Below are 25,773 nucleotides of genomic sequence, written 5' to 3'. Positions count from 1 at the left end.
ATCCAAGAGAGCAAATGCCTCTTCAGTGGTATATAACTTGCGTGCCATTTTTTACGGTTTTTTTTTTTACTTATTTTTTGTAACAGTTTTAATAAAAGTAACAAAGAAAAAGTCCACTAATCCATTGATCAATAAATTTATGAACAACCCTAAGGTCCTGTTCACACAGAGTTTTTTGGCGCGGAAACCGCTCCGCAAAACTCGTCAAAAACCGCCCAAAAATGTCTCCATTGATTTCAATGGGAGTTGGACGAGCTTTTTTACCGTGAGCAAAAAAAACGCATCGCGGTAAAAAGAAGCGACATGACCTATCTTGAGGCGGTTTCCGCCTCCAAAACCCCATTTCAATCGGTCAGAAGGGTAAAAAATACACCTCGACGAGTGTTTTGGTGAGTTTTTGTCAAACCACTGTGCAAAAAACGTCTGGAGCAGTTTTTGCAGGAGGAATCTTCCTTTTTTTCCCTTCTAAAGAAGTCACGTGGTGACAAAACTAGTCAGCATACGTATCTCAAATTCTGACGTCACACGCCGGATCCCACGTATACGGCTGCACAATGACCTGGATGATGTCTACATCCCATATGCTGCATGCTGATTTGGATGGTGCTTACACTGTACACTGTACATGTTGCTATTAGGCTTCAAACAGGTCCCACTATAGGGACGAACGTCCCTGCATTCCTGCTCACTGCGGAGACCACCTTTGGGGACTATCCTGCTTGCTGGATATTTATATACATCGCCAGACTACAACCCGGAACTTGCTCATAACCTGCCTCGAATGAGGTGTCTCCATGGCGGATGAGTATATGGTTCTCGTGAATATTTGCAGAATCATTATTACAATTGATTTGAACAATTCATGTGGTCTACTCCAAGCTGGACACACATACAGTGAAGGAAGTAAGTATTTGATCCCTTGCTGATTTTGTAAGTTTGCCCACTGTCAAAGACATGAACAGTCTAGAATTTTTAGGCTAGGTTAATTTTACCAGTGAGAGATAGATTATATTAAAAAAAAAAGAAGAAAATCACATTGTCAAAAATATATATATTTATTTGCATTGTGCACAGAGAAATAAGTATTTGATCCCTTTGGCAAACAAGACTTAATACTTGGTGGCAAAACCCTTGTTGGCAAGCACAGCAGTCAGACTTTTTTTGTAGTTGATGATGAGGTTTGCACACATGTTAGATGGAATTTTGGCCCACTCCTCTTTGCAGATCATCTGTAAATCATTAAGATTTCGAGGCTGTCGTTTGGCAACTCGGATCTTCAGCTCCCTCCATAAGATTTCGATGGGATTAAGGTCTGGAGACTAGCTAGGCCACTCCATGACCTTAATGTGCTTCTTTTTAAGCCACTCCTTTGTTGCCTTGGCTGTATGTTTCGGGTCATTGTCATGCTGGAAGACCCAGCCACGAGCCATTTTTAATGTCCTGGTGGAGGGAAAGGGGTTGTCACTCAGGATTTGACGGTACATGGCTCCATCCATTCTCCCATTGATGCGGTGAAGTAGTCCTGTGCCCTTAGCAGAGAAACACACCCAAAACATAATGTTTCCACCTCCATGCTTGACAGTGGGGACGGTGTTCTTTGGGTCATAGGCAGCATTTCTCTTCCTCCAAACACGGCGAGTTGAGTTAATGCCAAAGAGCTCAATTTTAGTCTCATCTGACCACAGCACCTTCTCCCAATCACTCTCAGAATCATCCAGATGTTCATTTGCAAACTTCAGATGGGCCTGTACATGTGCCTTCTTGAGCAGGGGGACCTTGCGGGTACTGCAGGATTTTAATCCATTACGGCGTAATGTGTTACCAATGGTTTTCTTGGTGACTGTGGTCCCAGCTGCCTTGAGATCATTAACAAGTTTCCCCCATGTAGTTTTCGGCTGAGCTCTCACCTTCCTCAGGATTAAGGATACCCCACGAGGTGAGATTTTGCATGGAGCCCCAGATCGATGTCGATTGACAGTCATTTTGTATGTCTTCCATTTTCTTACTATTGCACCAACAGTTGTCTCCTTCTCACCCAGCGTCTTACTTATGGTTTTGTAGCCCATTCCAGCCTTGTGCAGGTCTATGATCTTGTCCCTGACATCCTTAGAAAGCTCTTTGGATTCACCCGGATCAATCTGGGTTCATCCCAAGAAGTACGTCTGATAACCTGAGGAGAGTCCAGACGGTGGCGCAGATAGGCGAGCGTAACAAAAATGACTGGGCCCTGGCCTCCTTGGATGTGGCTAAGGCTTTCGACTCTGTGGAATGGACCTACTTAGCTAGTGTTCTGTCTAGTTTTGGATTCGGCCCTGCATTTGTGTCGTGGATACAGATAATTTACAAGCATCCCAGGGCTAATATAGCACTGAATGGCCTCGCATCTACCTCCTTTGACCTAGGTAGGGGAACTAGGCAGGGCTGCCCCCTGTCACCCCTGCTCTTTGCACTGGCAATGGAACCATTGGCAATACTCATCAGATCAGACCCGGAAGTAAAAGGGGTCCCACACAAGACGGGTGAGGACGGTATTGCACTGTACGCAGATGATATTATGTTATTTGTTTCGCAGATACAGTCTTCCCTCCCGAGAATGATGCATCTTATCAACACCTTTGGAGATTACTCTGGACTTCGCATTAACTGGTCCAAATCGACCATCTTGTTTTTACAGCCTGGGGAAACGCAGTCGGCGGGCTCCACGAGAGAAGGACTTGCTGTAGTTGACCAATTTAAATACCTGGGTATACTTATTACCAGAAAGGCGGCACTCTCCCTACAACTTAATGTGTATCCTCTATTATCCGTGGCCAGAGAAAAGTTTAAGATATGGGCGGCCCTCCCATTGTCGGTCATGGGGCGAATTAATCTGATTAAAATGGTGATACTTCCTAAGAGTCTTTATATTTTACAACATATATTCACTCCTATACCAAAGTCCTTCTTCCGGCAACTGGAGTCTCTCATCATTTCCTTTATATGGGGAAGGTCTAGGTCAAAACTGGCCTTACAGAAGCTACAAAGACCGAAGGAGATGGCTGGTATTGCTCTCCCGGACATTTATCTATACTATCTGGCCGGCCAACTCAAATACCTAGGCACCTGGACGCAAGCCAAACGCCCCCCGGGCCTTGAGGGTATGTTACTGGACTATTCTGCACATAAGTCATTGTGGCTGGTGTTGTTCCATCAGGAAGTGCCAAGATCCTCTTTACTGCCTGTCTGTCGAGTGGCAAGGGAAGTCTGGAAAGTGGCTATGACTATCTCGAGTTCTTCAGACATCCCCGCGGAAACTCCTCTGTGGCATAACACGGTGCTGGAATCCTTGGTAAAGTTCCCAGATGCCGCATACTGGATTGATGCAGGTGTCACAGTGCTCGGAGACGTGTATGAAAATAATATCCTTCTGTCTTTCGAACAAATGCAAGAAAAATGTCGGCTTCCTCGGCAACATTTCTTCAGATATCTGCAGATGCGTCACCTCCTTGCTGAGCAGTTTCCGAGACAGCGTCAACCCATCTCCTCCTACCCGCTCATCGGGGTGGTCCGGTCACAGGGCCCCAGAGGTCTGATCTCTACTATTTACACTCACTTGATTGAACAGAAGGCTAAGGCGGCTCCACTGCCGATTATTTCTAGGTGGTCTCAACTAATCCCTTCTTTGACGGAGGACACCATTGAAGACCTACTACAATCACACTTACATGTGTCACCTGCTGCTAATAATAAGCTCATCCAGCTGTACTATATCCATCAGGCGTATCTGACGCCTCACCGCCTATTTCAAATGAAATACATACCAGAACCGGCTTGCCCGAAATGTTCACATGCCCCAGCTGACTTTTGGCATATGGTATGGATGTGCCCACACCTCCGCTCTTACTGGTCAGAGATCATCGGTTTCCTCAACTTAATGCTACCATTTCCTGTCGAAGGGACTCCAGAATTGTGTCTATTCGGAATACTGGAGGAAGACATATGGTCCCGTCATACAAAAATATTTCTGCAGGAGACCCTCTTCTTGGCCCGCAAAGGCATTTCTATGAGATGGATGGATCGCCGACCTCCTAAGGTTGCAGTATGGAAGCAGATGCTTAATTCCACTATATCATATGAACGTATAATTTTTAAACATAGAGATCGGCCGGACAACTTCCATAAGATATGGGACATATGGTGCAACAGCACTGAGACAACGTACACCCCAAGGGAACTAGAGGTGGCAGTGGATGCGAGGAGGGGAGGGAGGAGACGATAGGCGAGTAGGGATGAGACGGATAATGTAGTGGATCTCCCGGACCTCTAACATATAAACATATTGTATGAACATTATACAGTTGTGAAAATGTAAGTGAATGGATGTACTATCTGTAAATTTTATTATGCCTCTTTTGAGTAGTGAAGTAAACAGGATGGCAATATTGTTGAGATTTGTACAGCACCTGCGAGTGCTTAGTTGTATTGATTGGGACGCTGTTGTCCTTTACATTTGTTTTTATACTTCATAATGTGATAAAACAAACTCACTTTTCAATAAAAAAAACAAGTTTAAAAAAAGAAAGCTGTTTGGTCTTGCCCATGTTGTAGAGGTTAGAGTCAGACTGATTAATTGAGTCTGTGGACAGGAGTCTTTTATACAGGTGACCATTTAAGACAGCTGTCTTTAATGCAGGCACCAAGTTGATTTGGAGCGTGTAACTGGTCTGGAGGAGGCTGAACTCTTAATGGTTGGTAGGGGATTAAATACTTATTTCTCTTTGCACAATGCAAATAAATATATATAATTTTGACTATGTGATTTTCTTTTTTTTTTTTTTTTTTTTTATATATATATAATCTATCTCTCATTGGTTAAATTAACCTAGCCTAAAAATTCTAGACTGTTCATGTCTTTGACAGTGGGCAAACTTACAAAATCAGCAAGGGATCAAATACTTATTTCCTTCGCTGTATGTGGTGATTCACCATACTGAGGTAATTGACCTGTTTTTATGCTTGCCGCTGGGTATTTATGTGCCAACATGTTCCAAATTATTTTATGGGATTAACACTCTTAGGTGTACATACATCAATTGCATTGGATTCTGGTATATACATTATCTAATATGTTACTTCTGCACATTATTTATATGATACCATATGTATCTTCCTAATCTGGGTTTATATTCACTATTTATTTTTCCTGTTGCTACATTGTTACATTTCTATCCGGCTGGGTATGTGGCATCCTTGTGGTGATGCCGAATTACCTATGATATTGAAATTTCTTTTCTATATATATTTTTTATTTTTGTGAATACATTTTGATACTTTTATAGCCCTTGAGTTGAGTGCCAATGTTTCCCAGAGTTCACCCTGTTTCTTGTTTCATTCCTATATAAATATATCAATTCCTTAGCGGAACAGTACTATATGTACTGTACTCAGGTGGGCCTGTTGAGATCTCATTGTTTTTCTCGATATTTAATATGTACTTCCAGTATTGTCTGCTTAAGTATCTATTTATTTTCTGCAAGCAGTAACGCTTGAATTGGAGCTTGTAAGTTACTGTTATTCCACGTATGTCTTTTGATATAATCTCAGACCTTACAACCCTGTTCACTCAGTGGTTTATTCTCCTGCCATTCATGACGTCATTTATGTGTTTATTAGCATTTTTGGGTTTTATAAACCATTGTGCCAATGTACTCTGCATACATGGTCTGATGAAGACATCCGGCCGGTGTAGAAACGTGTCACCAAATAAAGCTGGATTATCTTTAATACTTCTTGACTCTGATGATGAAGTAGCGCTACCAAACTTTGTTCTTTTTTTCTTTTACTTGATTCAACACTATGCTGTGGTGCCCTGCAGACCTACCGGCCAGGAAGCAGCTGCAATTTCACCCCCCTCACACACCAAACCAGGTTGGTGCCTGTATGTCGCACAACTAGCCAAGGTGAGAGCATTCCCTACATCTGTGTATGTCACTACTATTTCTATTGGGTTTTTTACACCATGAGGCGCCTTTTTATTTCATTTCTTACAGATGATAAGTGTTCCCTTGAAATAAGCCTTGTAATTTTTTGCTTCACACATAAGCCGTGTGAACATGTTCTGCAGATTTTGCATGTATTTCTTAAACCAAAACCAGGAACCTAAACAAGAGAATTATTTAAAGGAAGCTATATATATATATATATATATATATATATATATATATATATATATATATATACCCCTGCAGATGGTGTGTTTCAGCGATATTGGTTGCCATTCAATACTACACCCTATAAAGTAGGGACTCACTTGAAAGAGGTTGCCATGATGTGGCAAGTGGGCTAATACAGTTTGATCCAAATTTTTACTAAGAACCTCATGTTCATGTTTATAAGTTTATAGATCAAAGTATGTGGATGTGGATGTGCAGCCCATTTCATTTTTAGTGTTATTCCAGATACATTTCTTCAGTGTTTGTACTTCGTTAAAATACTTATCAGTAAAATTTAGTAGGGAACTGTGAGTAAATGCAACTGAACTGACCTTGATAGAGTTAAGGTAAATCAGGACATCATCAAACTGTCGGAGTAGGAAAAAACAGGATGCCATGCACTGTCTTCCTGGTATCGTATCTAATAACGAAATAATAACATTGTAATACGGAGATATTTCAAAGATTAGGTGTTACATCCTTCTGCCTCAGACTCTATTCAAGGTCAATGAAAGCCGCGCATGTGCAGAGAGCGTCTAAAGCTATCATATGGAGACACACCCTGTGCATGGCCAACTTTCATTGAACTTGAATAAAGATGGCTGAGATTAAGTTTTCTAGCCTTAACACTGCGCGTTCGCGGAACGAATGGTGCCATGATGGGTGACTACAAAACAAAGGATTAACCGTGCATGCTCGGCCACCAGTAGGGAAACATAGATCGATGAACAATATCCGGACAACCCGCTGCAACATTTAGGATAGGAGTTACCCTCCATCCTGGCCATTTAACCCGTTAGATAGTTAATCACAGTTTAATAAAAATGTATTAAGGGAAAAAAACTGTAAAGTGTTTACAGTAAAAATAAAACCATTCTTTTTCCAAAGAAAAAACTATTGGTTAAAAAAAATAATTTGTTCAGTTTCACCACATTCTAAAAGCCATAAATTATATTTTTCCATCGTTTCAGCGGTGTGAGGGCTTATTTTTTGCGGGACGAGCTGTAGTTTTTATTAGCACCATTTTTTGGTAAATACGATTTTTTTATGTCATTCTTTTTAGCGCTATGGTGACCAAAAGACAACGATTCTGGGGTTTTAAATTATTTATTTTTACACCGTTCACTGTGTGAGTCAAATAATGCTATATTGTAATAGATTCAGACTTTTACGGATGCAGCAATACCAATTTTTTTATTTTTACAATGGGGAAAATGGGAAATGTTTTTTTTAAACTTTAATTTTATTAGTTCCCCTAGGGGACTTGAACGAGCGTTCATTAGAGTACAATACACGGCAATCCATGGATGAGTTACGGAAACAGCGTAACTCGATGAGCTACGCTATTTCCGTAACTCCCATAGTAGTGAATGGCAGTTACAGAAGCAGCGTAGCATGCTACTCTGTTTCCTTAACTACTATTCAGTTCTATGAGAGTTGCGGAAATAGCGTAGCTCAGCGAGTTACGCTGTTTGTGGGACTCGACCATGTAACCAGGAAGTGAAGTGGCCGGAAGAAAGCGGAGCCGGGTAAGATAGAACGGGGATTGGGGGGCCCCGTTCTAGAGATAGATGCGGGTCCCAGAGGTGTATAAAAAATGGCTGGACCATTGTACTGAACAAACACTGTGTGTCTCCCTTATTTCCTCATAGACTGTAAGCTCTTGCGAGCAGGGTCCTCAATCCTCTTGTGTGAATTGTAAATTAGCTTTGTCGCTTTGTAATGTCTGATCTTGTCTGTTTATGTTCCCTCCAAATTGTAAAGTGCTGCGTAATATGTTGGCACTATATAAATAAAGATTATTATTCTAGCCATATTATTTTGTCACTTTACGATGGTATTATTTTAAGGTATTGTCAATACACTAGACTATTATTTATAAATCCACATATCTCTGATGGGAGGCCAAATTTGAGAGTTGGGACAAAGTCGAGGCAACAGCTCAAACATATTCTGTGAACTGGTGTTTAACATTTCTGTCTTTCTGATCTTGAACAGATGTTATAATGTGCAGGACTTACCACATTCACTAGCTGATCCACCCACAAGTTGGAAGAACTGCTGGGCAATTTTGAGATGGTCTCTCTATATTTAAATAAGAAATAATTATACAATATCTGTTACTTATACAAAAAGATTTAAAAATCATCATTGAAAATGCCTAAGTATGCATGTGGTACAACAATAACCATAAGACTTTGCCTGAAGTGACAATGTCCACAACACGAAACAAAAAAAATGTATAAAACGACAGAGACCGAATGACCAGTATGCTGGGTCAGACCAGATAAAATATATATTTTTTTCATATTCAAAATTTTTATTGAGTTTCAATACACACAAATACAAGACATAGTGGAGGGAAGGCCTCCACACAGAAAAATAGAACAACAAACAAGGCCAAGGACCAAAGCAAAAACAAAAATCAAAAGTGTGCATCACATCTCAATACAAATGACATTATTCAGTATACTACAGCAGCATGAACGAGCCTAGAAGCACAACATTAGAAGGTACAATGAGGCCACTAAGTTCAAGCGGAGAAGGAGAGGCACATTACCCTAGACAGGGGAAGAGAAAGAATAGAAGAAGGCCACAAGAAAGGAGGGAATTGAAGGGAGGGGAAGGGAGGGGAGAAAACCTGGGGAGCCTGGACTCCAGTTCCGGGGTATTATGAGTGAAAGCAGCAGCGAGCAAGAACCGCAGTACACTTCACAGGGGCATAGGCCGACACAGGTGACAGCCGTTAGGTAAGAAGAAGAGAGGAACGCTATCCATGGAGAACACGTAGACGTATATTTTACAACAGCTGCCGGGGAATGAGCCACCAGGTGTTCCACAGATAAAATATTTTACTGATATTACTGTATTGTACAAAGTCACTTAGAACAGCTTTAGATTTCTAGTAGGGAAAAGGAAAGAAAAATAAACACTATGCAGAACTCACCGAGCCCAGTTCTTGACCTAGTGCTGCGTTCACAACACCCTTGAGGATGTATTCCTGTGTAATGCAAAAATATCTGGATTACTGTTGCTTGTAGATTTTCTTGAATGTATTATTTTTATAATAGGTACCATTGTAAGATTGAAAGATAAAAATGTTGTGTGTTGCTTGTTTTAACATCAACTCTCTCATGGCACAATAATGGCCTACACTTAGGATAGGCCATCAATGTGTGATCAGTGAGGGTCTGACCCCAGAAACCCCAACCTATTCAGGGACTAGTACTCGACAAGTGATTGAGCTGCGGCTGAGAAGCAGTACCCGACGCATTTGCATGGAGAATGGTGCTGTGTCTGGTATTTTAGGTAAATACCTGGAATTCCCTTATATCAATTTAATCCCAGAATATTGCCTGTCATATTTTCAAATAACTTTTTTTTTTAATTAAAAAGTATCATAACCAGGCAGATGTACAGTGTCTTTTTCAGTCTTTACTCTCCAATGCAAGTCAAGTATTGGAAATCTATTCAGTAATGAAAGAGCTGAGTTATCTTATTTATACCTGTGGAGTAGTTGGTTCCAAATCTTTAATTAAGTTAAATGCTTCTTGGACATCATCTAATAATGAAGAAAATAATGCAAATTAAAGAGCGTAATCTACCAAGCTGGAAAGATTTTGGTGAGAAAATCTTTATCTGTTTAGCTCTCAATAAGGCCTCATGCACACAACCGTAAAATCGCCCGTAATTCCAGACAGTAATTACGGTCCGTAATTACGGGCCCATTCATTTCTATGGCCAACGGACACCTTCCCGTATGTCAACGGGAGTGTGTCCGTGCCGTAGAAACCGGCAAAAAAAATTGGACATGTCCTATTTTTTTATTTTACGGAACGTGCTCCTGCCCGCGTCCGTCCGTGCCCGTAATCACGGGTCGTAATTACGGGCACGACCGTGTGCATGGAGGCTTTGGGTTTCTGTTTTAAACAAGTATCTTATCCTAGAGATCATTATTCCATTGGGTTTAATCTAGTACATTTGTTAAAAAACGTACGTTTCTATCATGAAATCATAAACCTGTTTGTACATCTGCATCAGAAACTGAAGAGCACACAGGAATATAAACCATAGTAAGTTCCACAATTGTTACCTTGTCTGAGATAGTAAATAACAAGGTTCAATCGAGCTTCAGGAATAACATCAACCAAGGGTGGAAGTACCTGCAAGGCGCCCTCTCCAGCACGGAACACAACCTGACAAAATATAGTTTGTTTAAATATTTAAAGAGAACCTGTCACCTGCCCAAAAAAACTGCAGCTAACATCTCAGTTAGATTGCAGGCACCTCACAGGTTCTGACGCTTTTTATTCTTTTCTTCTAGCCCCCACCGTTGCGGAGATATCGGTGCCGTTCGTTCTGGTGTCTGATATGCAAATAAGGCTTTTGATAGTCAAGTTTCGGGTGGGTAACACCTGTCACTTGATAATGGGTAACCGCCCACTTGACAGTCAAAAAGGCCTCATTTGCATGTCAGACACCAGAACTAAAGGCCAAAATATCTCAGTGGGTGCTAGAAGAAAAAAAATAAACCGCATCAGAATCTGTGACGCGCCTGCAATCTAAGGGTATGTGCACACACACTAATTACTTCCGTAATTGACGGACGTATTTCGGCCGCAAGTCCCGGACTAAACCCAGTGCAAGGAGCCGGGCTCCTAGCATCATACTTATGTACGATGCTAGAAGTCCCTGCCTCGCTGCAGGACAACTGTCCCGTACTGTAAACATGATTATACTACGGGACAGTTGTCCTGCAGCAAGGCAGGGACTCCTAGCGTCGTACATAAGTATGATGCTAGGAGCCCGGCTCCTTGCACTGTGTTCGGTCCGGGACTTGCGGCCGAAATACGTCCGTCAATTACGGACGTAATTAGTGTGTGTGCACATACCCTAACTGAGATGTCAACTGCAGTTTTTTGGGCAGGTGACAGGTCCTCTTTAAAGGAAAAAGACAACACATGGGGAAAACTCAATTACCATTCCAACCAAAACAACTTACAAGGTTGTGTTTAATCAGCTCCTTGGCAAATTCAAAGGAGGATAATGTATTGTCCATTAAACTTTTTAATTCTGCCTGAAAAATGAAAAGTAGGAGGTAAATTATGGAGCAATATGTTGACTATTTCCAGCTGTCCTATAAATTATGTTTATATATCAGGATAAGAATCCTTTACACGAATTAGTAAATGAATAAACTGAAGGCATTAAATGTAAACGCTTGTGGCTGACCACCATTTTTTTTGAAAGGAGGTTTCCAGGGAATACATATTGATGATCTATTCTCAGTATAGGCCTTCAATGTATGATTTTTGGGGTCTGACCCCATAGATTAGCAGAAAGTAGGGGCCTACAATGTTTTTCCAGGCACAGTGGCGCATCCGTAGATGCATCTGTGCCTGGTGTTGCAGTTCAGCCTCGTCAACTCTGGGTGTCGGACATCCATCAATCCTAAGGATAGGCTGAAAAACCCCTTTTAGTTTTAACATGCAATAAATATATTGTATTTTCATTTTATTTAACAAACAGTACATAAAAATCTATTAGTATTCTTACTTCAGCTGCTTTTCCATTGTAGAGACGAAAGTGATTACAGGCTTTCAGATTGAGAGCGATAGTACTGTCAGGAACCTGTTGTAAATATACGGCAAGGACCTCCTGTGACACATCATAATAATCAAGTTTATAGTAGCAAAGCGCTACGTAGACATTCAAAGCAAGGAAATCTCTGTAAATTAAAGAATAATGAAGTGCTTATGATACAGCAAACAAAGGCAAAGGAATTTATTTAAAGGGTAATTGAACTTTTTTTTAAAAAGTTTCAAGGCTATGTACAACTTTTGAAAGGTATTTTTATAAATAAAAACACCTTTGAAAGGTATTTTTATAAATAAAAACTTCAATCAGTGTTTTGTGGAAATTTATAATTAGTTTTTATTAAAAATTATTTTCAGTTTTTGTTATACAGCTGCTCTGTATTCTGTATACAGAGCAGATGTATCATACGCTGAATCCTGTAGCCATCAGGTCTGCAGGACTGGCGAGTTCAGTGTCAGCGGGTCCTGCGTGTCTATCACATGCAGGATCCACCTGGTATCCATCACATCTAAGTTCATAACTTAGATGTGATCGATTACAGGTGGAACCGACCCACTGACATTGAACCTGTCAGTACGCGGACCTGTCGGATTCAGGTCTTAGTGCACGATACAGCTGTTCTGTATACAGGCTTGAAAATGCCTTCAATGAGAAGGTGAAACTTTGCCTGCACACTGGGTGAATAAACACCGTTTTTGTACATTATTTTGCAGTGCTGCCTTTCTTCCTTGGAGTTTTTCCCTTGAACTTCATACGGGATACAGAGCAGCTGTATCTCAAAAAGTAAAAATAATTTTTAAGAAAAACTAATTATAAAGTTGCACAAAACACACTGATGGCGTTTTTATTAAAAAATAAAAAAATCCCTTTCAAAATGTGTACATAGCCTTTAAAAAAATGTTGGAGATTTTTCAGGAAGCACAATTCAACCTTTGGTCATCTATGAGTAATGGCTCTTGAGAGCTAGAAATGCGTCAGAGGGGACGGACACTTTATGTAATTTGTCCACTTTGCCTGTTTTTACCCGCTGGCTATTTCAATAAAGAAGAATACTTTTATATGCCACAAGGAGTGCTGATCCTTTTCCTCTTGAAAATCCTTTAGTTGTTGTCTCTTGAGAAACACGTTCAACAAGAACACAGTCAAGTAAAGGAAGAGAGTTCTTGAAAGCTTTTCCTGCCATGACTAGCAACCCTAGCACTGAGACCCCCACCGATCGCAAAAGCGAAGAGGCAGAAGCACTCGAGTGAGCACTCTGACGCCTTGTCTCTGATCGGCTTTACTCGAGCGGCTTACCGGCTCATAGGCTTTCTATTGAGTCCGTACATCGGTCAAAAAACGAAGCGCCACTATCTTCTTTCCACTAAAAATGTAACCACACGATGTCAAATCTGCAAAACCTGATAGTTTAAAAAATAATAGTGTGGAATGGATGGTGTGGACGCTCTGCAATATTCTAATGGAACTTGTTTACAGATCTGTAGCTTTAAATGGGTTTCCAGGTTATTTAAAAAATTGGCCAGGGTAGGATGGATGCATAAAAAAAGAGCCATTGCTCATCTCACGGATCCCTGTAGTTCCAGTGCGGCTGCTTCTGTTCATCCCAGCCACTGTGTATTGACATAGCTGCAGCGATGATGTGCTTGTATACTCACATGTTCGTGAGCTTGCACTGGTTTCAGTGGGTATACGGCACAAGACTGCTAAGGCCAGTGCTTGGCTGCAGTGATCACGTGGATATACGGGCATATCATCGCAGCACCTATGTGAATAAACAGTGACGGAGAGGAACGGAAGTGGCGGCGCTGGAACGACGGGAATCTGTGAGGTGAGTAATGCCTCTTTTTATTTTTTTGCATCCCTCCTACATTGGCCAATATTTTAAACCAGAAACAATTTTGATATAATGCATGATTATCTTTTTTGATTATATGTGTGTTCTCGTTGTTACCTGTTTTCTAATAATATTCTCTTGTAAATATCTATTGCTTCCTGATAATGAGATCTCATGTAGTGAATGGATGCCAGGCTCAGCTGATCCTCGATAATATCCTGCAAGTTCTGGTGAAAGACCATCAGCTTCTTCTCATCGTTGAACTATCACAAGGCACAAAAGGTTTCGTTAAAACTTTCCTACTTGTATGTAAAATGTATAAACATTTATAATAAAAAGCGTTCTAGGTTTTTCTTGTATGGGCATATTAAAGCGAATGATATTATTGTTTTCATATAATATAAAGGCAACATAAGTGTATAATGCTTTACACAATAAAAAAACACAAGCTGTCAAAGGGGTCAATTTTTAGGCTGCTTATTATAGCACTGTACAGTCTTAGTAATGGACCAGGAAACATCAGAAACAGCCGCGGAAAAATGATGTCTCTAAAAGAATAAACCCAAAGGGATTCAAAGAGAATTATATTAGATATTCATATTACTATATTTTCCAATTTTATTAAAATGGTGTTGTAGGATGATATAAAATGTTCTACCCGCTCAAAGGGAACCTTGCGCCAGCATTTCACCTATTAAACCTTCAATACCTGGTGGAAATGGGTGAAAAAATCATTTTTATGTAACCTATAATTATCTTCTCAGTAGGCTCTGTACCTTATTGTTCAGTTTTTTAGTGTTCCTGTGAATATTAAACAGTCATATCTTCGTTTGAAAAGAGTCATATCTTCATTCCTCAAGCCTTTCAGAGTTAACCCTGCCTCCTTACTTTTGATTGACAGCTCATCGCTTCCCTCTAGCACACACGAAATACCGCGCATGCACATCGATGTTCTGTTCTGATGCGTGCGCACAACGGGACACAGTAGCGACAGTAACTCGATTTGAGGCCCGGACGAAGCAGGGAAGGGTGTCGGACCATACATGACGGGCGCATGCGTGCTATCTCAGACGAGATTTCAGCATTTAGGGAGGGTCAGTTTTTGACGGTGGGCGGGCATAATAAGAGGAATGAAAGAGACTGCCGGATAATTACCATAAAAGGCGCAAAATGCTTGCACACCGTTATTTGTGGTCAGAGGAGCAGTTTAGGAGACGGGATAACGGCAATGAAATTTTGACAGCAGCGGCCAGCGAGGGGTGATTAGAGTTCAATAGGTGAAATGCTGGTGACAGGTTCCCTTTAAAATAGCCAAAAGTTAGAGCAATTAACAAAGTTTAGCTTTTATGATTGTTTTACTTGGTATAGAAATTGGTATTTTTCTGTTGAGCAGTGGCCATTTTTACAAAAGTGACAACAGGAAGTGCATGCATACTTGAACAAGACATAGTTTAATAACTAGTACCATACACTGTAAGGCTATGTTCACACGGAGTATTTTGCAGGCACAATTTCTGCCTCAAAATTCAGTTTGGGAGTTTGAGTCAGATTTTCCTCTCCCTGCATGCCGATTTTCGCTGTGTTTTTCAGCCGCGGCCATTGGGCACTGCGGGCATAAAACGCCTCGAAATACGCTTTCTCTGCCTCCCATTGAAGTCAATGGGAGGTCAGAGGCGGAAACGCCCGAAGATAGGGCATGTCGCTTCTTTCTCCCGCGAGCCGGTTTTACCGCCCGCGGGAGAAAACCGCCCCCGCCTCCCATTGAAATCGACGGGAGGCATTACTTACTTATGCATTGTAGGATTGTACGTTTAATCGGCTCCTATTAAGCTCTTCAAAGGGGCAGTAAGATGGCAGACCTGGGGCCCTTATGCTGGCATGACAACCATCAACACTCTGCAATTGGGTCGCGGGGGTGGAAGTGAGGGGCTGACAGAGGGAGCCGCCTTCCTCTTTCTAACGGCTTACATGACGCAGTCACTATTAACCTTTGCATCTAAGTGGTTAAATGGTAGGGAAATCTTACAGTGATTTGCCGGCTTATACATACAGCCGAAAGAACAGGCTTAGCCAGCCCGTGGGGTCACTCCATACTTCCCCTTGGCAGCGGTGACGTATAATATAGTTGCAGTGCGTTCATAAAGTCTTCAGACCCTTTCACTTTTTCATGTTGAGGCCTTGTGCAAAAATTTAAAAAAATCAAGTTTTTCCCCATCATTCTGCACTCAATACCCCATAATGAAACAGAACTTTAGAAATAAAAACCATGAACCCATGTCGTCAAGAAGTTAATCAATAACAATAGAAAACATTTACAATAACTTACTGACAAGGTCATTTTAAAGTCACGTGTAATGGTGGGGGGGGTAGGGAAACGGACAAGTGAGCCCTAATCTACCCGCCACTCTGTCCCTGCCTACTTGCAACGACCCGCCCTAGGCGACGGGGTACAACTGGGCGGCGGTCCCTGCGCTCAGTAAGTGCATGACAAACACGACAAACAAACAAGGGAATACAAGCAAGGGAAATGGGCAGTTGCTCGCGGAAACACCGTGAGCAACAGAGTAGTGAACGAGCCGAGTCAAGCCAGGAGAGTGCGAGGTACAAAGCGAAAAGCAGAAGAGTAGTCGGTAAGCCGGGGTCTGTATGGAGCAGGATCAAAAAGTAGCAGGAGCTGTAGCCGGGCCAGGAAACCTCAAGGAAAGAATTCACAAGCACAGATGGACAGGAAGAGCAGGCTTAAATAGACCGAGGGCGGGAGCTAGCTGAGTCTGGCCAGGTTGCGATAGGCTCTCCCACTCCTAAGCCTGCCAGCCTGAGTGGAGGAAGCTGGTGTCTGTCTCAGGGATGTACACTCAGGTGTTGACTGATTAATTCTGGGAATTAACCCCGAAGCAGTGCCTGGCAGATCCTTTACAGTACCCCCCCTTTTATGAGGGGCCACCGGACCCTTTCTAAGTGGACCTGGCTTACTGGGGAAACGCAGGTGGAACCTCCTGACCAATACCCCAGCATGAACATCCCGGGCGGGTACCCAAGTCCTCTCCTCGGGCCCGTATCCTCTCCAATGGACCAGGTACTGGAGGGAGCCTTGGACCATCTTGCTGTCCACGATCCTGGCCACCTCAAATTCCACCCCCTCAGGGGTGAGGACGGGAACAGGAGGTTTCCTCGAGGGGGCCAAGGACGGGGAGCAGCGTTTCAGGAGGGAGGCATGAAACACGTTGTGTATACGAAAAGACGGGGGTAACTCCAGCCGGAAAGAGACAGGACTGAGGACCTCAATGACCTTATACGGCCCAATAAACCGGGGAGCAAACTTTTTGGACGGAACCTTGAGACGCAAGTTCCTGGATGACAACCACACCAGATCCCCGACCACAAACAGGGGGTTAGCAGAACGTCTTCTATCGGCCTGAGCCTTCTGTATGCTCTGGGACGCCTCTAGGTTCTTCTGAACCTGGGCCCAGACTGTGCACAGATCCCGATGAACGACCTCCACCTCGGGATTGTTGGAACAACCAGGTGAAACGGAGGAGAACCGTGGATTAAACCCAAAATTACAGAAAAAGGGAGAGACCCCTGACGAGTTACTGACCCGGTTATTAAGGGAAAATTCGGCGAGGGGAATGAAAGAAACCCAATCAAATTGACAGTCAGAGACAAAACATCTTAAGTATTGTTCTAGAGACTGATTAGTCCTCTCCGTTTGGCCATTGGTTTCAGGATGGAAAGCAGAGGAGAAGGACAGATCAATCCCCAACTTATTACAGAAGGCTCTCCAAAACAATGAAACAAATTGTACCCCCCTGTCAGAAACAATATTGACGGGGACCCCACATGGAGACGCAGGATGTGTTTGATAAACAAGGTAGCCAACGTCTTGGCGTTGGGTAGTTTCTTGAGGGGCACAAAGTGGCACATTTTACTGAAGCGGTCTACCACCACCCACACCACCGACTTGCCTTGGGATGGAGGCAAATCGGTGATAAAATCCATGGAGATATGTGTCCAAGGTCTCTGGGGAATGGGCAACGAACGCAGTAAGCCCGCTGGTCGGGACCTGGGAGTCTTGGACCTGGCACAAACCTCACAGGCGGCGACGTAGGCCTTAACGTCTTTAGGCAAACCAGGCCACCAATAATTTCTGGTAATGAGGTGTTTGGTACCCAGGATGCCTGGATGGCCAGATAGTGCGGAGTCGTGATTTTCCCTAAGTACCCTTAGCCGGAATTGCAGGGGAACAAACAGCTTGTTCTCAGGAAGGTTCCCAGGAGCTGAACCTTGATCAGCAGCAATTTCAGAGACTAAATCGGACTCGATAGAGGAAATGACTATACCTGGAGGCAAAATACAAACAGGATCTTCCTCCGAAGGAGGGCTGGCCATGAAGCTACGCGACAGTGCATCCGCCTTAATATTTTTAGACCCGGCCCTATAGGTAACCAAAAAATTGAATCTGGTAAAAAACAACGCCCATCGAGCTTGTCTCGGGTTTAGCCTCCGGGCAGATTCTAGGAAAACCAGATTCTTGTGGTCGGTAAGGACCGTTACCTGGTGCCTAGCCCCCTCCAGGAAGTGGCGCCACTCTTCAAATGCCCATTTAATGGCTAAAAGTTCGCGGTTGCCAATATCATAGTTACACTCCGTGGGCGAAAACTTCCTAGAAAAGTAAGCACAGGGGCGGAGATGGGTGAGGGAGCTGGTACCCTGGGACAAGACGGCCCCCACTCCCACCTCGGACGCGTCAACCTCCACAATAAATGGCTCCCTTTGGTTGGGCTGAACCAGCACGGGGGCCGAGATAAAGCACTTCTTGAGGGTCTCAAAAGCCTGGACGGCCTCAGGGGGCCAATGGAGGACATCAGCACCCTTGCGAGTGAGGTCCGTAAGAGGCTTAGCGACGACCGAGAAGTTAGCAATAAATCTCCTGTAATAGTTAGCGAACCCCAAAAAACACTGTAGCGCTTTCAGGGAGGCAGGTTGGACCCATTCAGCCACAGCCTGAACCTTGGCAGGGTCCATGCGGAATTCATGAGGAGTGAGGATTTGACCTAAAAATGGTATCTCCTGTACCCCAAATACACATTTTTCGATTTTGGCAAACAGTTTGTTTTCTCGAAGGACCTGGAGCACTTTCCTGACATGCTCTATGTGGGAGGACCAGTCCCTGGAAAACACCAATATGTCATCAAGGTACACTACAAGAAATATCCCCAGGTAATTTCTCAAAATCTCATTTATGAAGTTCTGGAAGACCGCAGGGGCATTGCACAACCCAAAGGGCATGACGAGGTATTCGAAATGGCCTTCGGGCGTGTTAAACGCAGTCTTCCACTCATCCCCCTCTTTGATGCGAATAAGGTTATACGCCCCCCGTAGATCCAATTTAGAGAACCATTGGGCCCCCTGAACCTGATTAAAGAGATCAGGAATCAAAGGAAGGGGATACTGGTTCCTTACCGTGACCTTATTCAGGCCACGGTAGTCAATGCATGGCCTAAGACCACCATCCTTCTTCCCTACGAAGAAGAAGCCAGCACCTACCGGAGAAGAAGAGGGACGAATGTAACCCTTGGCCAGGGATTCCTGGATATACTCCCTCATGGCTTCACGTTCGGGACAAGAAAGGTTAAATATCCTACCCTTAGGAAGCTTAGCTCCTGGTACCAATTCGATAGCGCAATCGTATTCTCTATGAGGCGGTAACACTTCGGAGGCCTCTTTAGAGAAAACATCAGCGAAGTCCTGAACAAACTCGGGTAGCGTATTCACCTCCTTAGGGGGAGAAATAGAATTAACAGAAAAACATGACGTACAACATTCATTACCCCATTTGGTTAGCTCCCCAGTATTCCAGTCAAACGTAGGATTATGCAACTGCAACCAGGGAAGACCTAGAACCAAATCGTACGATAATCCCTGCATCAATAGTACAGAGCATTGCTCCAAATGCATGGAGCCAACAAGGAGTTCAAAAACAGGGGTATGCTGTGTAAAATAACCATTAGCAAGAGGAGTGGAGTCGATACCCACTACCGGAACAGGTTTAGGCAAATCAATCAGAGGCATAGCGAGAGACATAGCAAATTCCACAGACATGATATTAGTAGAGGACCCTGAATCCACGAAGGCACTGCCGGTAGCAGACCTACCACCAAAAGAGACCTGAAAGGGAAGCAATATCTTAGTACGTTTCATATTCACGGGAAATACCTGTGCGCCCAAGTGACCTCCCCGATGATCACTTAGACGCGGGAGCTCTCTGACAGCATTCTTACGCTTGGGACAGTTGTTTACTTGATGCTTGACATCCCCACAGTAGAAGCAGAGACCATTCTTCCTGCGGAATTCTCTACGTTGTTGAGGGGACACGGAGGCCCCGAGTTGCATAGGTATTTCTGAGTCTTTAGGGGAGAAACGAAGCAACGGGACTTCGGGAGGCATCATGGGGGAGTCGGAGGAAAAAACACATAAACGTTCACGTTGTCGTTCCCTGAGACGTCGGTCAAGTCGTACCACTAAAGCCATAACCTGGTCTAAGGAGTCAGAAGAGGGATAACTAACTAGCAGGTCTTTCAGGGCATTCGACAGACCCAACCTAAACTGGCACCTTAAGGCAGGGTCATTCCACCGAGAAGCTACGCACCACTTCCTAAAGTCAGAGCAATACTCCTCAACAGGTCTCTTACCCTGACGTAAGGTCACCAGCTGACTCTCGGCAAAGGCAGTTCTGTCAGTCTCGTCATAAATAAGTCCGAGGGCAGAAAAGAAACAATCAACGGAGGAAAGTTCAGGGGCGCCAGGAGCCAAGGAGAAGGCCCACTCTTGGGGCCCTTCCTGGAGCCGGGACATAATTATACCCACCCGCTGGCTCTCAGAACCTGAGGAGTGAGGCTTTAAGCGAAAGTAAAGCCTACAACTCTCCCGAAAGGAGAGAAAAGCCCTCCGGTCACCTGAGAACCGGTCGGGCAACTTGAGGTGGGGTTCAAGGGGTGCAGTGAGGGGAACTACCAAGGTAGCATCAGGCTGGTTGACCCTCTGAGCCAGGGCCTGGACCTGTAGGGAGAGACCCTGCATTTGCTGAGCCAGGGTTTCACGGGGTTCCATAATGGTGTCAGGGACCAGGGTAGACTAGGTATAGGGCTTGTGAATTCGTAATGGTGGGGGGGGTAGGGAAACGGACAAGTGAGCCCTAATCTACCCGCCACTCTGTCCCTGCCTACTTGCAACGACCCGCCCTAGGCGACGGGGTACAACTGGGCGGCGGTCCCTGCGCTCAGTAAGTGCATGACAAACACGACAAACAAACAAGGGAATACAAGCAAGGGAAATGGGCAGTTGCTCGCGGAAACACCGTGAGCAACAGAGTAGTGAACGAGCCGAGTCAAGCCAGGAGAGTGCGAGGTACAAAGCGAAAAGCAGAAGAGTAGTCGGTAAGCCGGGGTCTGTATGGAGCAGGATCAAAAAGTAGCAGGAGCTGTAGCCGGGCCAGGAAACCTCAAGGAAAGAATTCACAAGCACAGATGGACAGGAAGAGCAGGCTTAAATAGACCGAGGGCGGGAGCTAGCTGAGTCTGGCCAGGTTGCGATAGGCTCTCCCACTCCTAAGCCTGCCAGCCTGAGTGGAGGAAGCTGGTGTCTGTCTCAGGGATGTACACTCAGGTGTTGACTGATTAATTCTGGGAATTAACCCCGAAGCAGTGCCTGGCAGATCCTTTACACACGCCAATATCACCGACTTCTGATGTACTAATATGTGACTATTCGCACGTTTGGAGTGGAAATTATCAATTAGTTGTCAATTCATGGTAATTTTCTTGTACACACCTCAATCTACTAACAAAAAGCTCTTGATATTTAGGATTGCCTCTTCTAATGAACAGGATGCCTCACCAGTGTGTAACCGACTGCATGGGCATGAAATGCACCCTAAGGGAAAAACTGCAGTTTATCTTTTGTTGGATCATATCTTTGAAATCAAAATAAGCCCAAAAATGATCCTCTAGAAAAAAAAAATTAACTCTCTGTGGTATTTATTTTCTTTTTATTGTTTTAGACAAAATTAAATCATACAGCTGAATTGCGAATAGTTGCTTTGACAGCATATGAAGGTACATTCAAACAGATGAGAAATGACAGTAGATACAATGTAACATTGCATATGCAGCTATGACTTAACATTCAGGTTAAGATGCAAAAATTGGAACAAAACATTAGAAGGATATAATGTTTGTACACAAATAAAAAGGAGAGCAGGAGGGGATAGGATAGGGGAAAAAGGATAGAGGAGAAGGGGGAGGGGAGTAGGGGTTGAGAGAGATTTACAGGATAATTTTATCTGAGACAAGAACTGTCAGTTACAGTTAAACAACTTATTCGCGAACTAACAATTCCTACAATGCGGCCCATAAAATCTGGCTAAGGTGTACTCAAGGCTACTTCCAAGAACTGAGCTGAGGAACAGAACGTTGTCCAGGGTCTCCAAATCTCTGTAAATTTAGTGTATGAGTGGTTAGAGAGTGCCACTATTTCTTCTATATAGTAAATTTGCTCCACTTTGTTTATCCATTGAGAGAGCGGGGGAACTTGCGTCGATCTCCAGTTTGGGGGTATGAGAAGTTTGGCCCCCGATAAGAGGTGTTTAACAAGAAGATTTGTGGATCTACTTAATTTTGCCAATGGTAGATTAAGAAAAATGGTAGCCGGGGGTATTTGGATTGAGATGTCACAAATTTTCGCTATATGATCTAGTACAGGTATCCAGTAACATTGGGGCTTAGCGCATGACCACCAAGTATGTATGTAGGAACCGGTGTCCCCCAAACATCTCCAGCATGTGTCTGGAATGGATGGGTACCAACGATGTGTTTTATCCAGAGTGGTATACCACGGAGACACTATCTTATAAGAGTTTTCTTGCGTTTTGATACACTGGGAGGGACCATGAAAATTCCTGTAAAGAATGTTTGTATCTTTTTTGTTTAAGGTAATGGAAAGATCCTTTTCCCAGAGCGCGATATATGATCTTTTAAAAGGGACATTCCTAGTAATTAACAATTTATATATCTGAGAAATATATTTCCGTGGATATTTTACTTGCCCCAGGAGGGACTCATAGATAGCCAAAGGTCTTTCTAAGGACCCTGCTGTAAGGTATGGTAGGATTGCTTGTTTAAGGGACATATAGTGCATTAAATGAAGATTCGGTAGGTTTGGGTTCTCAGACCAAGTCTGTAAGAATATAATCGTCCCATCTTCTAATATGGAGTCTAGAGTATCAGTCAACTTGACTGAAGGGTTGCTAGTGTGACTTCCCAATCCCTCTTGGTATAAATCTATCAAGTCGGAGATACGTGTCAGTGGGGACGGTGTGGGAACCAGCAGGTCCCTGAAGAGAGAGAGTGATTTTACTGTTAACTTGGTAAGAACATTTTTAAATGAAAGGTTTGTTATGCTATCTGGATGTGCAAGTAGCAGTGCTCTGAGAGGAACAGGAGCTAGGAGTTCCTCAATTGAGACCCATAATTTATTCTCCGATTTCCGAAACCAGTCTACAGTCCTGGATATAGTAGCCTTGTGATAATAGTTCCTAAAATCAGAAGCACCAATTCCACCTAGGGATTTAGGCAGTGAAAGTGTCGCTGCGCTAATTTTGGGGTGCCTGCCATTCCAAATATAGTGAAATAACATTGAGTGAAGTTTCGTGAAGTAAGATTGTGGAATGTGAATAGGTAACATTTGGAATAGGTAGTTAAATTTGAGGAGGATTAACCCCTTAATCAAGTTTTTCCTGCCCATCCAGGAAATAAAGGGAGCTAACCAGGATTCTATAATGGTGTAATGACGGGGTAGGGAGACAGACAGGTGAGCCCTAATCTACCCGCCACTCAGTCCCTGCCTACTTGCAACGGCCCGTCCTAGGCGACGGCGTACAACTGGGCGACGGTCCCTACGCTCAATAAGTGCACGACAGACAAACAGACAAGGGTACACAGAAGCTAAGGGAAATCGGGCAGTTGCCCACGGCAACACAGTGAGCAACAAGAGTAGTGAACGAGCCGAGTCAAACCAGGAGTGCACGAGGTACAAATCGCAGAGCAGGAGCGTAGTCAGTAAAGCCAGGGTCAAAAATGAAGCAAGGTCAATAATCATAGCAGGAGCAGCAGAGCCAGAAAACAATCACAGGCAAAGGAGGAGAAGGAAATGCAGGTATAAATAGACAGAGGGCGGGAGCTAGCTCCGTCTGGCCAGGCTGTGATAGGCTCTCCCACTCCTCAGCCTCCCAGCCTGACTGGTAGAAGATCGTGTCACTCTCTCAGACTTAGGAGCAGGTGCAGACTGATTACCCACGGGCGTCTACACAGAAGCTGTGTCTGGCAGATCCTTTACAGTACCCCCCTTTTAAGAGGGGCCACTGGACCCTTTCTAGGTGGACCTGGCTTATTGGGGAACCGAAGATGGAACCACCTGAGCAATACCCCAGCGTGAACATCCCGGGTGGGTACCCAAGTCCTCTCCTCAGGCCCGTATCCTCTCCAATGGACCAGGTACTGGAGGGAGCCTTGGACCATCCTGCTGTCCACAATCTTGGCCACCTCGAATTCTACCCCTTCAGGGGTGAGAACAGAGACCGGAGCTTTCCTCGAGGGAGCCAAGGACAGGGAGCAGCGTTTAAGGAGGGAGGCATGAAACATGTTGTGTACTCGAAAAGACAGGGGTAACTCCAGTCGGAAGGAGACAGGGTTAAGGACTTCAATGACCTTGTACGGCCCTATATATCGGGGAGCAAATTTTTTGGACGGGACTTTAATGCGCACATTTTTAGAAGATAGCCGCACATGATCCCCGACCACAAACAAGGGGTTAGCAGAACGTCTTCTATCTGCCTGAGTCTTTTGTATACTCTGGGACGCCTCTAGGTTCTTCTGAACCTGCGCCTAGACTGTGCACAGTTCCTGATGAACGACATCTACCTCGGGATTGTTGGAACTACCAGGTGAAACGGAGGAGAACCGTGGATTAAACCCAAAATTACAGAAAAAGGGGGAGACCCCTGACGAGTTACTGACCCGGTTATTAAGGGAAAATTTGGCGAGGGGAATGAAGGAGACCCAATCATATTGACAGTCAGAGATAAAACACCTTAAATATTGTTCTAGAGACCGTTTAGTCCTCTCAGTTTGGCCATTAGTTTCAGGATGGAAGGCCGAGTGTCACTCTCTCAGACATAGGAGCAGGTGCAGACTGATTACCCACAGGCGTTGACACAGAAGCTGTGTCTGGCAGATCCTTTACAGATGGATTTAGTAATTGACAGGAGAGGAGAATAGTTTAGGGCAAAGTGGTCAGACCAATATTTACACAATTTGACCCCCAGGTACGTAATACATCTTGGAGGCCACTTAATTGGATACCGGGATTCCAGTAAGCGTATCGTAGAGTTAGAGACATTAATCCCTAAAGCTTCGGATTTATCTGCATTGATTCTGAAATTGGACAAAGCACTAAAATGAGAAAAAATTTCAAGAACTGCCGGTATTTCTGTAATCGGGTCAGACATGATTATAAGTAAATTGTCTGCAAATACTGCTGTCTTGTGATGTGTAGATTGTGTTGTGATACCTTTTATATCCGGGTGTTGTCTGATATTTTGAATTAATGTTCCCATCGCGAGGACAAACAGAAGTGGCGAGAGGGGGCAGCCTTGCCTAGTCCCATTTAGGATTTGAAAGCTAGATGAGAGGGTTCCGTTAATACGAAGTTTAGCTGTTGGAGTGGTATACATTAGTAATATAGCTTGGGTAAAAATTTTCGGAATTCCAAATCGGTCTAAGGTTTCTTCCATAAAGGTCCAGTCTACCCTGTCGAAGGCCTTCTCTGCGTCAGTACTCAGGAATGTCATAGAACTGCTCTTCTCCTTTGCGAACTGTAATAAATGCAATTGTCGTAGAGAGTTATCTTTCCCTTCCCTGCCCGAAACGAATCCCACTTTTTCAGGAGAAATCAAGTACGGTAGCATCGGACTTAAAGAGGCTCTGTCACCAGATTTTGCAACCCCTATCTGCTGTTGCAGCAGATAGGCGCTGCAATGTAGATTACAGTAACGTTTTTATTTTTAAAAAACGAGCATTTTTGGCCAAGTTATGA

The 25,773-nt window shown here is 43.8% G+C and overlaps 1 protein-coding gene across 2 annotated transcripts in view; it reads right to left on the bottom strand.

The window, feature by feature from the left end:
* IFT56 (intraflagellar transport 56) overlaps positions 1–25,773 on the bottom strand; it is a 195,363-nt gene that overhangs the window by 39,792 nt on the left and 129,798 nt on the right. For both annotated transcript variants that reach the window (XM_075832289.1, XM_075832288.1), the window contains 8 exons: positions 13,741–13,886; positions 11,748–11,919; positions 11,194–11,268; positions 10,285–10,387; positions 9,698–9,753; positions 9,139–9,192; positions 8,213–8,276; positions 6,524–6,612 (listed from right to left, as the gene is read on the bottom strand). In XM_075832289.1, the coding sequence (XP_075688404.1) occupies positions 6,524–6,612; positions 8,213–8,276; positions 9,139–9,192; positions 9,698–9,753; positions 10,285–10,387; positions 11,194–11,268; positions 11,748–11,919; positions 13,741–13,886 (759 nt within the window). The remainder of the gene's footprint in view (positions 1–6,523; positions 6,613–8,212; positions 8,277–9,138; positions 9,193–9,697; positions 9,754–10,284; positions 10,388–11,193; positions 11,269–11,747; positions 11,920–13,740; positions 13,887–25,773) is intronic.

Source organism: Rhinoderma darwinii, chromosome 7 (assembly GCF_050947455.1).
Source record: "Rhinoderma darwinii isolate aRhiDar2 chromosome 7, aRhiDar2.hap1, whole genome shotgun sequence".
NCBI lineage: Eukaryota > Metazoa > Chordata > Amphibia > Anura > Rhinodermatidae > Rhinoderma > Rhinoderma darwinii.
Note: the sequence above shows the minus strand (reverse complement) of the source record. Positions and strands in the feature narration are given on the sequence as shown.